Raw genomic sequence first — 18611 nt, 5'->3', positions numbered from 1 at the left:
AGTGGTTTGGTGATTCTGTTTAAAATGCGCTCCGTTATTAATATTGGACAATTTCCCACAGCACAGCTGAACATCTCCCACGGCACACCAGTGTGACGCAGCACAGTGGTTGGGAAAACTGCTCTAAATTACCCATCGATGCGATTATGAATGTGGATGGTTTTTCGTCTCACTGTGTCCTGCGATTGGCTGGCAACCAGATCAGGGTGTCCCCCACCTACTGCCGAAAGTCAGCCGGGATAGACTCCAATGCGCCGGCGACCCTTGTGAGATTAAGCAGTTCAGATAATGCATGCCTGCGAAATTTTTGTGGGAATAAGCGGTTCGGATGATGAATGAATGAATGAATGAATGAATGAATGAATGAATGAATGAAGGAAGGAAGGAAGGAAGGAAGGAAGGAAGGAAGGAAGGAAGGAAGGAAGGAAGGAAGGAAGGAAGGAAGGAAGGAATGAATGAATGAATGAATGAATGAATGATGCATATATGGATGAATAAACTCGTTTACTGGCACCCCTTTCCCGTCCTAAGGGAAAAATTGGCTAAGATGTTGTATAATTGTTGCTTAGACCTATTGTTAGCCATATGGAAGGATCTAGAGGCCTGGTTTCTTTATCAGGAAGATGCTGGGTTGGATGTGTGTCAAATCCTTGAGGAGATAGCGAATACATAATCTTCTGTTTTAATTGAAAAATTGAAGTCTTGGACTGCTAATATTGATTAGTAGATAATTAGTTTTTCATGTCAAAATAAAATTACTAGTTACATGTATGTGTAGATATCTGTCAGTTTATCCATCAAAGGGAATCTACTGTTTCATGTTCAAAAGATGCATCATGTTGGGTTCTTATTGAATAATTTCAAATAATGTCATCACATGTAAAAAATGGGAATCTGTCACGGATTTTAACATAACACACATGTTGACAAGGATAGGAATATGAAAACTATATCAATCCAAAATGTGGACAAATACTTTTTCTTAGGCTTCTGAGTGATGCCATCACAATTGCAGCTACTTCAAAATGGTTGCCAAAGTACCCATTTACACTTTAACACTAGCATATATTATTGTTACACACCGTATGTAAACCTCTTCAATCAAGGACTGGCTCATCTAGGTTGCCATGGTTACATTGAAGGAGCAGTTTATCAACAAAAGACAGCTAGCCATTGGACTCACTGTCTTAAAAAGTAAATCACAACGTCACACAGCATGGTTATACACACACAAACATCTGGCCTGCAGACGCTACCACCATGACATGTAGACTGGGAATGTAGGCGTATAAAGCAGTGTGGTATGCTTCTTTATATGGCTTCTAGAAAATTCTAATAGTGATTGTGAGCAAAAGCATCACACACGGGTCAACATTTAGATTGAAGTGAGTACTACAGTATACTTGATCATAACGAACTATGATGATGATGTTGATGGATAAAATTACAACAACAAAAAATGATCAATGCATGCAATTTTACTCAGTACCCAGCTGAACATTTTGACTGACAAATTACATAATATCCAATCAATACAATCACGGTCAACCACAATGTATGTACCCTGGCTATAAAGGTAGAAACAAGAGTCAGTGCATCAGCTGTACCTTTACAGTGAGCGACCTGTGTTTGACAATCGCCATCTTGCACGCTGAGCTACAAACATGCACACTCCTGTACTCTGCAAAACTGTACTTCTGAATTGTGTTCTTTGCATACCATTGAAACGCAAAGTAAAGATTTTTCAGTTGCGCTTAAGCGACCCGAGGAGGCTTTGTGCAGCTAAAGAGCCGCTACGACTCCCAGCAGCCTTCCTCCAAATGCGAGCACACTTGACAGCGTACACCGACCTCCGCTGTGCTTTGTCGCAGATCTCCCGCTGAGACGCGAGGAGAGGATGGCAGGCAGAGTAATGCCTTGCTGGTGATTCATATCAGGTGATGATGCAGTGACGTTGGCAGCGCATGCCGCCAAAGGCCAAAGGCCATTGTGGTAGCGCTGCCCTTTACTACAGCAAATTAGCTCATGTTAATTTGCAGGCAATTAGGCCCGGTTGCATGCAAGCTAGTTTGAGGCAATGGAGGATGCAGGGGGTCGAGCTCAGGTTAGTCAGCAGAGACTACAAATAAGGCATTTGTTAATGCTGTAGCTCAAGAGTGCCATCTATGTATCTATACTTCAGTGTCCCTTTTCCTGCTACGTATTGAACTGTGCTCAAAGGGGAAATCATGGGGAGATGCATGGGTGTGAAAAATGTGGCAGTGGGACCACTGAGGTAATGAGAAAGTAGTGCAGAGTACAATTTAGAACGAGGACATTTTCGATGCAATGCCTTTTTAACAGAAAATATTTATTTAAAAAACAAACAAAAAAAATTGATCCATTTGTCAACATTTGTTATTTTGGATTTTATTTAATGAGCTCACAATATTCTAATTTTACAGATGATAGTTACATTATCTGCAATTCACTGGTGACTTGTCCAGAATCTAGACAGTTTCTTGCCCACTGTCAGCTAGGATGGGCTGAAGCTCAGCCTCAATAAAAAAGGATAAGCTGTAAGGGTGTAATATAAAACAATTTAAATCTGAAAATCGGTTTTGAGTTGACAAACCAAATGGAATCATCAAATTTTAAAAATGTTGCGTCATCGGATCATATTACACCCCATATATCAAGATACATATCAAACATTTCAATATCACAACTGTAATTGCAATATGGTGACACCGATAAACCGCTTTATTTGTGCTCACAGTCATCAGACCATACATAGGGTAACACAACCTAACGAACATTTCCCATTAATTTGACATCAACATGTCAAATTTTATAACCTTGTAAAGTGTCATGATAATAACAGCAAACACAAGTGGCCGTTACATAAATTTGTATATGGCTAGAGTGTGTTGTCCTCATTTAAACTCTGTCTCCCCTGCATCCTCGCATTATCATACAGAGCAGACGTAGTGCGTGTACAGGGTAGTAAAAGTCTCCTCTACTCGCTGACAGTCTTCGCTCCTCCCGCCCCAATTTTCTCTTTCCTGCTGAGCTCCCCATGTGTAATCTGCAGACTGCACACGTATACTCTGCTTACCTGGGTGGGTGCACAATCAAGTGTGTGTGTGTGTGTGTGTGTGTGTGTGTGTGTGTGTGTGTGTGTGTGTGTGTGTGTGTGTGTGTGTGTGTGTGTGTGTGTGTGTGTGTGTGTGTGTGTGTGTGTGTGAGGATGAAGGAGTGGATGAACATCATATGAAGCATGTGTTGGTATGGGGGGGAAAAAACTGTGTGTGCGTCTTGTGTTGGTACATTAAGAACATGTCTTTCTACATGTGCGTCCAAATGTCTGGCCAACATGCCAACCAAGTATGTTTGTGTGAGAGTGTGCATCTGACAGCAATCACCTGAACTGGAATGACCCACACTTACGTAACCTTCTGAGTGATGGTCATAGCTGGTATGAAACAAGGCTGCCTGCCAATGTCTTGCCTCTTCCTTACACTCCTGCTATGCAATGCAATTATTAGCCTTTCTTTTACAAAGGGAACGCTTCAAATCACAGTTAAATGGAACCACTCGTGTGCCGCTTTTATGCAGTAAGCAGGCCTACTGTAAATTTCATCACACAACTTGCAATACTAATTTATTGAACACCCATTTTTTTCAAAGTACTAGTTCTTTTCTGACCGAATAATTTGATCAATGTTTTTTTTAACCACCACAAAAATTGATATAACACAAATTGATGAAGCTCCAACAGCAAGGACAGTCTGAATATGGCAGGAGTTCTTCAGAAATCTCTAAATGTACTCCAAGCAGCAGAATGTATTAATGACATGCAAACATAAAACCATAATGGGAATTATCTGAATGGCGATGACCTCAATGGAAAGTATCCCTCTCTCTATGGGATATGGTCCTTGCTTTAAATACCCCGCACAAATCTCACGGACAAATGCCAGAGTGTGAAAGTAAATCCACCACGGGTGTGCAGCTGTAATGATGCTACTCGAATGCAGCTTCACACTCAAATCAGTGAAGTGTAATTATGGGATCCCAAAACATTCTGGCACCCAAATACAATTGAAGAAAGGGGAAGTCATAAGCTGCACTGACAGAAAACCTAAAAGGCCTAAATAAGCTCTATCCTCTCTTCCTTAATAGGAAACAAATTGAGTGAGTCCTGCAATGGAGGTAAGAAGGTGGGCCAAGTCAAGCTGGTTTGCGTGTCACCACTTCAGGCATGTATCTTCACACAGGGAGCAGCGGATAGAAGATTATAGACTGACAACAATTGAAGAACGCATATAAAAAATGTCAGCGTAAGACAGGTGGAATAAAGAGGAGAAAAAGCTCCATAAGAGAACTTTGTCAACATCACGGAATGACTACACTGAACCTGTTTATTATGGGTGACACGTTATCGAAAGACCACATTAAAAGAATAAATAAATAAAATAAGGTTGTGGTCTTTATCTCTCCCACATGCTTAAAACATTTTTTAAGCGTATTTGAACACACCCAAAAAGTGGAAAGCACAAAACGTACAGAAACTACTGTAAGTATTAGGAACAAGTGAGTACCACAACTAGTATCAATTTCAGCCTTATTTTAATGTATCGGATGTCGCAACGGCGGCCGATACCAGTCATCGATACTGGGGCGCCCTCTTATGGCCGTTTTACTATCAAGAACTAAATGACATGCATTGCAGATTGAAGATTATTCTATATTAATTCTATCTATGTCAATCCTATTTTATGCTCATCAGGATTATTCATTCATTCATTCATCTTCCGAATCGCTTATCCTCACGAGGGCCGCGGGCATGCTGGAGCCTATCCCAACAGTCTTTAGGCAGGGTGGGCGGGGTAGACCTAGAACTGGTCACCATCCAATCGCAGGACACACATAAAAAAAGAGTAATGTTATCACTCGTGAAGCAAAGACTGAGAAACTTGAGAATGCACAATGTGAAATTCAAGCATGGAATAATTGGTGTCATCTTCCTTTAGTTCACCTTCTCAAAAGCTAATTGCTCCAAAAGTGGAAGTCCTGCTACACAATGTCTGTGCTGATAAGAAACCATGGCAGCACAGGCTACGGCGACTTCTTAACTTTGTGTCAGCCTTAATGACCTCCAAAGTTTTCAGTGCAAGGGTTGTTTCTCTGTCTTATGACAAGCAGGTTGCAGAATTGATGTTAATTGGCTACCTAATTAGCCTGCTATCTTGTATAATTGGGACTCAAGAATGTTTCTCACTTCTGTGATAGTGAAAGAGCAACAAGAGCTCTTGGGGACTGCCAACATCCGCCAACATCCACCAAATCAGTGTAAACAGCTATGACATTAGTAGTTACCAAATGAAGATGAGAGTTTTGTCTGGAATTGTCCAGCCATCCAGTTTCTACAGCATTTATTTATTCTATCCAGGCACCCAACAGGAGCAAGAGTTTATCAGAGTGTATGGGTGTTTTTTTAATGGGACACTAACAAAAAGAGATCCCATTTTAACTGCACAAAAGTCATGTGATAAGATTTCTTATGCTGAATTCATATGACTGAATCAGATGGGATCTCTCCTGTGTAGCGTTTCTATATTCTACCTGTGCTTGCTTGCAATTATTTCTTTTCTCTGTACTCAGATTTCCTCCCATAATCCAGAAACATTCCATCCATCCATCCATTCATCCATCCATCAGTTTTCTCTCCCTCTTGACTTCATTATGGCTTAGGTTTGCAACTGAGCTGAAGCCTATCCTATCCGAGTTTGGGTGCGGGCCCGTGTACAGTGTACAGTAACTTGTCGAATCAATTGAAAACTGGAAGTTGCCCATAAGTGTCAACGTGAGTATGACTTTCTTCATGTGTGTCCAGCATTTGATTGGTGACCATTCCAGGGTCCTGAATCAGACATTGTCTTCCATTATAAACTTTAAAGTTTTGACAAAATGAATATTCTCACTGAAATGTAATGCGTAAATCCTCTCCCTATCGTGGAAAAAAATATAATTGATAAATGATCAACAGCGTCAAATGAACACTGTACAAAGTCATGGAATCAAAATATAACCGTGGCAGCTTTAAAAAAACGTTTTTTTCAGTTCTCTTTCAAATCAAAATGAGCAACGATGGATGGATTGTGCTGCTGCTTACCTTCCAGCCACTGCCAGCCTCTCTGTAGTAGGGGAAGTTGTCACAGATCCACTGATAGATCTCACTGAGGGTCATGCGTTTGCGAGGCGAGCCATTGATGGCAAAGGTGATGAGGCTTGCGTAGCTGTATGGTGGTTTACCGTCTCTTTGTTGATTACTTTCCTCCTGGTCTAAAGTTGTTCCGGGTTCCAACTGAGTGATTTTCTTTCCTGGCCCATGATGTCCATGATGTAGACCATGATGATGATGGTGGTGGTGGTGGTGATGTCCATGATAGTGACCGTGGTGGAGACCACCCGCATCTCTGTCAGTCTTCTGGATGGCTGCTCTCATGCCAAGCTGTGGAAGCCAGTCCATGGAGGTCAGGCTACTTTCCAGTTCAGAGGTCATAGTGCTGGAAAAGGATGAAGAATAAGATGAACAGTGGTTTATGGACCCTCTCCTAATGGGCTCAATGGGTACCGACCAGGGTGCTGCAACCTTGGATCACATCTGCATGATAAGAATAGAAAACAGTACTAGTGTTAGTATATAGACCATGATCACAACAGCCAATTGTAAGACCTGTTCAGGCTCTTTTGAGGCCACTTTGATCAAAAATAAAACATTCCCACGCTTGAAGTAGATGATATTGTTTTGGTATTAAATGCAACTTGCATAAAGCAGAATTCATTACTGAAAACGACTACAAACATTGTTCAGTCTCATTTGGTTCACATTGAATCAGTAAAAGAGTGATGTGGTTTGGATTTTAGTTAAGACAACAACAACATTGTTAAACCTGCTGACACAGTTTCAACTCTCATACGTCACTGGTAGTGAGGACCATATGTGACTTTCCACTCAGTAAGTGTAGCTGTGAAAGGTTATCCGTCTCTGTCTGTCCTGTAATTGACTGGCACCCAATCTAAAGTCTACTGGTTTCAGGTTCTATACTGGGTCTCCAATTTAATGATGAATTTGTCGCACTAAGGCGGCTATTAAAGCATATATTACATATGCCAATTTGGCGAGGGCAATGGATAGAGGCTTCTGAACAAGACCTGGTGGCTGCTTATCTGTCTATATTCATACATTATTCACTGAGAAAATCTGTCTGGAATCTTGTTACGTCAACTAATGTGATAAAACATTGCTAAGTGTGAACTGAAATGCAACGAGTTGCTCCTAGGCCCGTGCTCCCTTACTTCTCCCAAGTATCATGCAACTTGGGTAACACAGCTAAACTGGTAAAGAAAACAGCAATAAATATGCGAGTTGTGGCGGTGGTTTTTGAGGAAGGCAATGTGATATCTCAAAGTCGGTACATTGTTTTCAGTAGTGAGGCGTTAACGTCGTACTTCTAACAAAAAGCTAGTTATGTACCAAAGCGGGATTTTCATGATGCTATTGAGTTGCTATGTTATTCCTTGAACCACAAAAAGAGAACAGGGCATCACAAGTTGATCTCGTGGACAATGTGGACTGTCACTGATAAGTGGGTACTCAGAAGCAACTTAATGGGACCACCATGGCATTCTTTTGAACACCCATTGACAGTAATGAATAATGGCCAAGATGCAGGCAGACTGTGTAACAGCAAAGACATTTGAAGATGTTGTAACCAAACATGGAAAATGCTTTTCTCCAGCCAAATATTTTGAACTAATTTATGTCTGCACAGAACATCCTGTAGACTGGTTTAGAGCAAATCCCTTCAACAATAAGAAATGTTTTTTGTTTGTTTATTTTGTTTTTTCCATCAATGACACATGTCAAACTGTTTGTTTTATTTTCAAGGGTCAATAGACAAGGAGAAGTATTAAAAAACAACAAAGGACATCATTATTAAGAAGTAACACTTCTCCTGTACTGTGGATGACTCGGCTTTGTCCATATCTATCATATCTTTCCTTGGCAGAGTTAAGTTCGATTTTTTTTCTTAACGTAGCAACAATCCACCGAGCAAATATTTCTGTTATAATTACCTTTTGAAAGTTCAAAATAAAACCGCAACATAAATTTGTAAAATACAACATATCCTATAGTTCAAAGGCACACAGTCATTTAAGATTATGGGTTGCATTGTGAGTGGATACATTGCATTTCTGGTGTGTGGCTCTCCAAAAGTTGAAAGAGGAACCCTTCTACACATCGGGATGTTTTCCTTACCAATCGACAACCAAAACTTTTGTTTCCAATGGTAACATTTTAAATGAGTGGATAATGAACTTGAATGAATGACAAAATAGTAAGGCAAGACGCTAAAGAGGAAAGTCAAAGGACTCTGGCAATGCCTGGTGCTGCTGCAATGCACAAACAGACAACCACACAAGATGGTGAGCTCGCTCCGCCAGCCAGCCTTCATGAGATATTAATAACGTGCAAGCGTTCAACTGGGCTCAGCATCCAACCTGATTTCAACTCTCCTTTATGTCTCTGTGTGTTCCGTCAATCTGGATTGCTTCTCATTCTTGTTGTTTCCCAAGTGGAAATGGCAATTGGATCTGCAGAATGACTAAAAGCTGCGGAATTGTTTTTACAAGTGGCTGCCAAATGAGAGAAGAGGGCAACAGCTCCAAGCCTCTGAAGGAATGGATTGTCTCCTATATATATGTAAAGCCCACCAACGTTCCATACTTGTTTGACGTGCCTCAACGCATTGTCACGTGCATCTCATTGGGCATAACGGTTGTATAAAACTGCACGGCAGTAAAATGTGACCCTGTGTTACAGTGCCACCTGCAAACCCCACAATGAAACACAAGCCTGATCAGAAGATATGCCTCTTAACCGCTCATCATCGGATATCGACAAGAACTCTGTAAAATGGCCTTTAAAGACCGACAGCTCACATTCACCACGCTTTTGAAAGTTACATACCTGACACTTCAATCCCGATGGGCACAGATAAAGCAAAACCTTGCTGCAAAATGTGTAGGCCGACAGATAGAATGCTCACGGTAATTAGCAGTTAGCCTTCGAAGGATACCAACATGTACACTGAATCTGAACCTTCATTTTGCATCCCACACAGTAACCTTCGTGTGTCCTTGCACACAACAAAAAAGCCCACTGGCCCACACGTTTTCCATTCATACCCAGTGAATATGATCAAGGTTGGATAATTTCAATCAATCCCTCTTGAGAGGCAATATACCAGGAGAAGCTCCAGCAAAAATCTTGTTAATTGCAAATACACATAAAATAATTCCATAATATTTTTTTAGAAACACAAATATTTGGCATCCATGTCAATGAGATAAATTCAGGCAGTGGTACCATGGCAAGGAAAGAGAACACGTACAAAATATGTGATGAGGCTACCTGCACAGCAACACCTCCCAGCTCACCCTCAAGGTCTAGCTAGAGCTATCATCCCAGGAAGTCATCTTAATTGATGAAGCTCTATGGCTGGAGGAGAGGTAAAATTGCTAGCAGCGGTGATGGTATGTCCTGTAGGTGGGGGCGTGGGGAGGTAGTAACAGAACAACAAGTACTTATTTTCTCCTCATTAAAAGAAGAATAAAGCTGCAATTCAGTCAGCCACAAGCTGCAAACCCGCTGTGCTGCAGTGGCTTACAGGAAGTTTGTTGGGAGCGGGGACTGTTTGGAATGTGGCCCGGAGTAGCTTCACACAGCTCGGCTGACGAGTCGTCGAGTTGATGAGTAATAGGAGAGAGCGGAGGAAAGGGGGAGGAGGGGCATGACTTGGCTTCTAGGGAGATGGGCCCTGCTGGATGAGCGAGGTGCAACCAATTACCAAGTCAACCCAGTCAACTGGTCCCACGGTGACTGGGCTGACCTCAACATAGTGCCTCTCTAATTCATGCTGTGTGTCATAATAGCCTCAGAAGCTCAGGGGAGAAGAATTATCAGTGCACAGACATCATGTACAGTGTACCTCTGCAAAAGCTCTCTAACTGCACTGTAGGCTACTCTGTCTGAGGATGCAAACGCTTTGTATTTTGGGGAGCAGAAAAACAATCTTGCGTAGCCTCTTCTTCATACACCACAGCATATCATTAGCATAAATTAACTACTTCTGCACAACCTTCTCGACCTCTCCAAACAAAGACACCAATAGATATAAAACTGATATAAAGGCACCCTGGGGTTTTGTGACATTACAAAAACATGAAACCGAAATAAATAATTTCAAAACATTTCCCACCATTACTATAACCTACAACCCTTAATATAAAAGATTAATTCTTTTCAAAAGGCAAAGTAAAAAGAATCGACTATGATAATCTGATTGCCCAAGCGCGTATACCTTTGAACAACTGCGGATAAGACTATGTTCAAAATAACTATTCAATTTCAAACTCCTGTTAAATGAGAGCCCACACACAAATGGCAGCACTTAACATGCATAAAGTTTTGAGTTTAGAGTTTTGGAGAAAAATGTTCATTTAAAAAAAGCGCTATTCATACACGAGGTACCTTAATGTTCTTGAGGATCGAACCCACATTCTCATGTTAGGAGACGGCTGTGCAATACTGGAGCCATGCCACTCCTATTGTGTGTTAGATGGAATTCTTGTACCACCAAAAAGAAATCATTTTGGGGACACCAGCAATAACTGACGCCAACATGTTCCCCACGGGCACCAGGAAGGGTACTGGCCTGTTGAAAATATAGTTCACCAGTGAGGTGATCTTTTTTTGTTGTTGTTTTTTTTGCTATTGCTACCTTTAAAAAAAAATAATAATAATAATAGAGCCACTTAGTAGCGTTCAGCATCTCACGTCTGTTTGTGCCATTCTCTTTTAAATCAGACATGTAAGCTTGGAAATGGCAATATTTCAAAACCATATTTTAGTAATGCATCATTCAGACAACCTTGTGGGCACAGAAATGAGATGTTTTACACCCAAATAAGTCAACCAAATTCGCATCAGAAGTGTGTAATAAACTGGTAGCCCTTTGCACTCGTAGCTGTCACTTTACAAAAGGTCGGTAAACCATGATATAGATCAATTAAAGCATAACCTTTATATCTATTCCTCTTTTATAATGCTGTTCTGGACTTTTACTGTAGCTTTTTCTGTTGCGTGTTTTGGGAGTTTATAGTCAGTCTCCTGTTTAGCAAGTAGAACGCATGCATGTTCTATAGGGTTTGAATTTGGAGATCGACTTGGCAAGTTTAAAACATCCCACTTCTTACCCTTGATTAATTAAACAAAAAAGAACTTGAAAATCGATCAAAAGAAAGTCGCAAGGCATTTCATACTTTTTTTTATTCAGAAGTTAATTTTTGCAACTTGTCAGTTGTGAGTCATTAGTTGTTGATTCTTGCAAATAATTAAGCATGAATGACCAGACAGGAGCAAGCACCCGGGCATCGCTTCTCAGGAAAAGGCTTATAATTTTACACTTTCTAATCAAAATAGATTTTCTGCCATACTGTGGCTGGAGCTTTCCCAACTCTAAATATTGTCCCTTTCTAAAGAGTCGAGGGTGTGTGAGCGAATGAATGTATTAGACTTTGTAGTTGTGATGTACGCACTCAGCCGCATGCATCAGCAACAGCTAACAGTCCCCTGCTGCTAGCTGGCTTTTAGACTGAGAGCTTTTTACAGTTCTGCATTTTAATAGGGAGTACTTTGAATGGAGTGATGGGGGGTGAGAGGGGGGTTTGGGGCGGAGAGGGGGGCATCAAAATATTTTCAGAGGAAAATGAAGTAATGACAAAATACCCACCCAGAGCTTGTGGAGCAAAGGAGGTTGCCGAGAAGGGAGCACTTTGCCAGGGGTTGGGCTAATGTGTCAAAAGAAGCCATCCAAACTGCAGTATTGAACATTTTAATTACTTTCTGTTTCGACGCCAAAAGACATAAGCCTGAATAGCTTGACTGCTTGTACATGAAAGCGAATCAAGCTGCCCTTATGGTGGTGGCTCACTCATCTCTCAATGAAGCTGGGTGGAGTAATTATCAGCCGCTCCTGTCAGCGTATTCTCAAAGAAGACCATTGATGTCATGTTTCAGTTATAGTCCTTAAATAAAATGGTCAGACATATCAATACTCCAAAGGGGAAAGAAATAAGTAGTGGGAGCAGAGCGTTTATCCACATTTAAAAGTCTGGCAGCTCTTTTATAGGCCATTTCAGAAGCTTGCAAGTTGTCAGCCGTAGCAAGCCAATTGCATCTCAAATGGAACTCCAAGAGCACTCAGTCGCATACAGACCTCTGCCGAGGTGTGGTCTGTATATCAACACACAGAAAACTTGGCTTTTCACTTTCAACCGCAACGGAGGTGTTGATTGACTTCATACAAGATGCCATAAAGTATGGTTGCTTAATTAATATTCGTATATGAAGGTACTGAAAAGGTTTGGTGTATGTATAATGTAATATTCTTCTGGGGCAAATGATAAAACACTCGGCCAAGTTTAGGACTGGCCAGGGAAGAACAACCTTGTAGTGAAATCATAAACAGTCCCAATAAAACCATATACACTACAATGTAAACCTTATGAAAACATACAGCAACTCCAATAAGTTATGCAAAGTCAAAGTAGATGTTGAGCGCAAAACATTTTGTTAAAAATGGTGCCAAAATCTAACGGGTTACTGCAGTACCACCCATTTGCAGAACCTACTAAATAACACACAAACAAGGGGTGGGAAACAAAGCCACATTTGCACTTAGCGGATTTGGGTACCAAACAATTGTCACCATTTTTCTCAGAATCATTGCTGGAAGAAAAGATGATTGAGGGAGTAGAAAAGTAAACCTCAGAAGCCCTGGAATAAATCATTTAAGTCATTAAAAGCTCACCAAATCTGAGCATAACACCTGAAAACATCTGCAGAGAAGTGCTACCAACCCAGAAGATTTACCACGGCAAACTCGGGGGTGTGGGGGAAGCAATCGTGATTCGAGTTTTTGATAAAAACGAAAAAAAGTTAACAAGCCGTATTTTGTCATAAATAAAACATAGGAATGCAGCATTTCAGTAAACTCCCCCAACGGAAGATCCCAGGAGAGAGATGTTTGTGAAATGGTGCAGCGCAGTAAAGGGGGCTATTGCACTGCGTCACTACAGCTCTAACTACATCCCCTCATCCAGCCCTATTCAACAAGGACTAGTCCTCTTTAAAAATTCATTAATTTACAGCAAAAATAGATTAAAGCGCTCATCTGCAACAACCTAAAAAGTTTGGCTTGTGAATAGCATTAATAATGAAAGCAAGCATCCAAAACCTCGAGGCCCCTGGCTCGAAGGCAAAGCTTGGCTTTTGTTGCGCTTTATAATGGAGAGTCATTTACATGTTTTAGAAGTACAACAGCTTTCTTGTGGTTGTTTATAATTATATTGTTTTACATGTAAAATGTCCAACAACTGCAACGTATTAAAACTTATCCAGCAGAGTGCAAAAACTCTCAACTTGTTAAAGATACTGTAGAATCTTTACATCAGACAGATGATGAAAGATTTGCACTACCCTGCCTTGTTTGGCTGTTGAGTTCAGTCTAAAAAAGTCATCATCATGTGTCTCGTCTTTGAAATACTAATCTTGAAAAAAGGGGAAAAATAGGGGGGAAAAAATCACTGGCAATACTTTCCAAGCAGAATCAAAAAGTATTCTTGACGAAATAAGAGGTTTTGTTGTTTTGTAATACAATGTCTATTTTTCTGGCGATAACACATTACATACACAAAATAAATGTTCATGGAGTTGTAATGTTCTAATGCGGCATCAGATGGTAAAGGACCTTTCTTTGAGGTCTGGTTTAAGGATGGCATAGAGAAAACACCTAACGAGGAATATTGCAGTGACGAGCACACAATCATGTTGTACAGATTTTGGTTGTAAGAACGAGTCGATCTACTAGACTACTAGCTTTGAAACAATGCGTGTGTATGTGTGTGATCTATGAACAACACATTTAAATGCATCAAGTGGGCTGGAGGAAATTATCCAATTTTACATAATTGGGCCAAAGATTTTTTTTATTTATTTCTGACACATAATGCATCTTTCTTCATCTATCTTTGACAGCGACATATAATCAGATGCAAAACAATTAAATGAACTTCCAGTAGATGGCAGAAAGGACAGCAGGCCTGTTATTCTGTTGACGGTGTTGAGCTGTGAAATTTTTCTACTGTGGAAAAAAAAACGTGCCTTGGCCCCCTTACAGGTTGGAAAACTCTGGCAGAGATGACTTACGCGTGGAGATTATTGCCTGACAGGTGAGCCTCTCCACATCGATAGGACTGACTGCAGTCCATTCCGTTCTTTTTCTTTCATATCAAATTAATGTTACTTTTACGATTTGGTACAGTATTGTGCTGAGCTGCCAGACGTCTGTTTTTCTTTTCAATAATAAATCTGAACTCTTAACTTCTTGGGCATCAACTTAAGAGATTCAGTTGTATTTGCTTGTTTGTCATTTAATTTGACAGATTTGAAATGTGTGTGACAGAGGTGTATCAAATCTAAGATAAAGAGGAAACAATTTTTCAAATTGAATTTACCTCTCCTTACTCTACATTGAAACTCACAGCTCGTCTAAGGAGGTGTTGTGTTCAAGGACAGCGTAGAAAACAGAATCAGGCAACACAACTGAGTGTCGGTGTACGATGCTAAAAAGATCCAGTTGATAGATTTCTTACTAATAGGATATACGCACATTCAGGAAAATGGCATCAGTATGAAAAGGTCTTTGAAAGAGAACATACAGCGGACAGTATACACGCGGTACGATATATGGGTCAGCCCAGTGGTGAAGGCAAGCTACCCACATCAAACACATGTCTATTTTGGGCTTTTAATTAGGAGATGATACACACCATGCAGAAGCTTCAAGATGCTGTAGAAAAACTGAAAAAAAAATGTACTCCACTGTGTTACAATGTCGACGTGAAGCCATGTCTGAAGATCAGATTTTGAACTCTCGTGCACAGCGCGTACATCGGCGATCATCTGCCAATCGAGATCAGACTTGTCAATAAATAGAGAAAAAATATGTTTGCTTCTCTATAAAAGACATTTTGTTCTCTTAATTCAAATATGTTTCAGTTTCCTTAAAAGCAAAATCACCCAAGCTGAATTTGTGAGTCGTGATGAATAAGTAAGGAGACAAAGAAATATCTTGACAGGCTTGACAGATTGAGAGAGTTTCATACCGAGTTCGTTTTCAGCCAAGAAAATGAGACGCGTGTAACGCATTCACAAATAGCCCTAATTCAACTTCCAAAAAGTAATTACCACAGTGCATTTACTGACTTTGACGATAATTACGACGACCTTTCCGATGATAAAACATAAATCAGTAAAACATTATGAGGGTCCTTTCTCTTCACGTTTGACGCGATTTTGCATCATGTTTTAATGAAGCATTTAGGGGGTCTAAAAAGTGATCTACCGAGAAGGTCTACAATGGCAATCAGCAGAGAGTGCGGCAGCTGTTAAGCAATTAAAAAGCCAAATTACCCTCAATCAAGACCATTTACGAGCCCAAGTAAATCTCACAGCAAATAATGATGAGAGAGATCTGTTCAGACAGCTCTCATCTTGATAGGAATTAGAGACGCATCCAAACTGAGAGCGTGGCACGCTTTTAAAACCGCCAGATACAAAACATTTACACACACACACACACACACACACACACACACACACACACACACACACACACACACACACACACACAAACGTCACTGTTTTTTTCCACAGATATGAAAGCATGATGCATTAGCTCAATCTGCATGCTGCAACAAGATTAATGGGATTGACTTTTAACAATGTTTGTCATTGTCTACAGTGAGGTCAAGAACGCTTTTTGGAACATTACGTCAATACTTACAGCACCTGGGTGAGGGTTAACGTAACAGCACTGTAAAGATATCACCCGAATATACTATTTGATCATTAAAATAGTTTATTTGAGTGATTAAATTACTTTTTAAATTAGGGCTTCTGAACTATGGATCAAATCATAATCACGATTATTTTGTTGAATATTGAAATCATGATTATTTGCACAATTATGTTTTTGAAACTGAACAGCATTTATTGAACATGTTTGCAACAGTATTTACTGAACATAGTTTAAAAAAAAATATATATATATATATATATATACTGCAGGCCATATATATATATATATATATATATATATATATGGCCTTTTTTCCTCGATTATAGGAATTTTTAGATCATCTGGAGCCAAAATTGTAATCATGATTCAAATTTGATTAAATGAGCAACCCTATTTGAAATTAAAGTTAAAATGGTATCGGGATCAAACTCTGCCACCAATAGCAAAAACAATACGAATGCTTGAACCCCCCCAAACCTCCAATACGTTTATACAGTGGAGCCTCGGTTTTCGAACGTCCCAATTCTCGAACAAATCGGTATTCAAACAAAAAAATCGAGATTTTTTTGCTTCGGATGTCGGACAAAATTCGGGTTAGGGTTAGGGTTCGCGAGATGAGCCGAGAGGACCCGCATGCCAACTGACTCCGTTCGTTATTACGTTCTCGTTACTCTGAGGATTGCGTCAACTCTAATCATGCCTCCAAAGGAAGCAAGTGGGAGCAGTAAAGCCATCCTAAAACACAAATACGCTCCTAAAGCAATGCGACAGTGAGCGCCCGGGCCGCACGCTGCAGTTGCGCGATCGGACCAAATGAAGCTCCCTGCGCACTAACGTCCACTTAAATTTTGGAAAGTACATCAGGACTTTAAAAATATTTTCTAAATTTTAGCGACCGCTCTGTCACAATAATGCGACCAGCGTGGTGCAGTTGCGCGGTCCGAGACGCGCTACGGTTGCGCGTTCGGCGGTGCGCTGCAGTTCCACGATGAGGCAAAAATGCGCAAATGAAAAAAATGCTTTAAAAAGGCGGGGGTTTTGGGGTTTATTTATTTATTTATTTTTGCTTCGAACGAATTACATTTTTTCCATTATTTGTAATGGGAAAACATGATTCGGAATTCAAAATGCACTTCTGGAACAGCCTTCTGGATCGGATTGTGGTCGAAAACCGAGGCTCCACTGTAATTTTCTTTATGAACTCATTCACTGACCTCCAATTTCAAAGCAGTTCCCTATATTGCCAGCTAATTAAGAGCATTTAGATTTTTGATCTTTCAGAACCCAGTAAGGATAAGCAGTTCGGAAAATGAATGAATGAATGAATGAATGAATGAATGAATGAATGAATGAATCATTACAGTACCCAGTGGCCATCTACCACACAACTGCACGAGTAGTCATAATGAGTTTTGAGTTCGAATTACACAAGTACTCGCACAGCAGACCATGAGTATGTCATTAGTCATTACATTGCCACTCTGTAAGTACTATCCTGTTATTGCCATGTTATTACATGAATTCTCAACTACAATTACCATGTACGCTACATAAGCAAAACATTTTATTGTATTTATTTTTATTATTATTTTACGCGAAATCCTGCATTACTATCAAAGCGTTCATTTTTCTACATTTGCCAAAATGTACAAAGGACCTCTGGCAGTCTTGGCCCAGAGGGTGCATTGCTGACCACACTGCATGCTGACACTTAAAAAGACTGAGAAGAGGAAAATCAATAGAAACCACCTGCTGCCATTTCTTGAAACTTGAGATTTTTATGAGTATTTAATCCTTGTAATTTTTGACAACAGTGGTGTGGCAAATTATTTTGTACACCCAAATGTGCATACTTTAATATAATGATAAGCACAGTGTGGAATCCGTGTAAGTGGTTCAGCACATTCACCTTTCTGCTGTAACTTTTCCTCATACACGTCTGCAAAGGTCACGTCTAGCAAACCTGCTTGATGTCATGGAGAAAAGAACCAGTCGCCTCTAAGCACACATCACTGTGCAGGCTGTGCTCACATGCACAAGACAGTTGTCTACTGCTCACTTCAATTTGACACATTGACAAATGTTTTAATAAGCAGACCTGCAAGGGCCTCAGTCAGTCACACAGGGATGCTGCAAGGTTACTACAGCAAGCTTATAGAAGTTTACTTTACCAGGGCATATAATTGCTGAAAAAGAGTGATACAATGATTGCATGCATGCATGCATGCAATTCATGTATGTATGAATTTTGTGACATGTCATTTGCTAAAACCTCGCCGTTTTCTTGATACGCTGAAATTGGAAATGATAATGCATACATTACAAATGAGCAACGCAGAATACTCACCGTGATAAGTGAACAGGAACCGGGTTTTAATTTTTGCACGCCGGTTCAGAAGCTCCAGACTATGGCAGTGCTGCACTTCCCGACGTGACTCGACGACAAAAGCTCCCAGTTGGTGTCTGATCTCTGTCACCGCCGGGGCTGCAGGCTCGGTACTCGGCAGGCGTGTCACTTGACGCTACTGTTGTCATCCGACTGTCATGACGGACACCTCGGCCCGATGTCCGCGTTTGACTCCAGGCGTCTGGTGAGGACTCAGGGAGACCGCTCTCTTGACTTCCCTCCGCCGCCAA

The 18611-nt window shown here is 40.5% G+C and overlaps 1 protein-coding gene across 4 annotated transcripts in view; it reads right to left on the bottom strand.

Annotated features, from left to right (window-relative positions):
* LOC147062050 (forkhead box protein J3-like) overlaps window positions 1–18611 on the bottom strand; it is a 44807-nt gene extending 26196 nt beyond the window's left edge. For 2 of the 4 annotated variants that reach the window (XM_085926767.1, XM_085926792.1), the window contains exons 1-2: window positions 18322–18611; window positions 6158–6649 (exon numbers count right to left, since the gene is read on the bottom strand). In XM_085926767.1, coding sequence (XP_085782893.1) covers window positions 6158–6547 — 390 coding nt within the window. In that variant the 5' untranslated portion in view covers window positions 6548–6649; window positions 18322–18611. Of the gene's footprint in view, window positions 1–6157; window positions 6650–14943; window positions 15077–18321 lie in introns of all 4 variants that reach the window. The other 2 variants (XM_085926783.1, XM_085926776.1) reach the window with 2 other exon arrangements.

This window comes from Syngnathus leptorhynchus, chromosome 1 (assembly GCF_054491065.1).
Source record: "Syngnathus leptorhynchus isolate UIUO chromosome 1, UIUO_Slep, whole genome shotgun sequence".
Taxonomy (NCBI): Eukaryota; Metazoa; Chordata; class Actinopteri; order Syngnathiformes; family Syngnathidae; genus Syngnathus; species Syngnathus leptorhynchus.
Note: the sequence above shows the minus strand (reverse complement) of the source record. Positions and strands in the feature narration are given on the sequence as shown.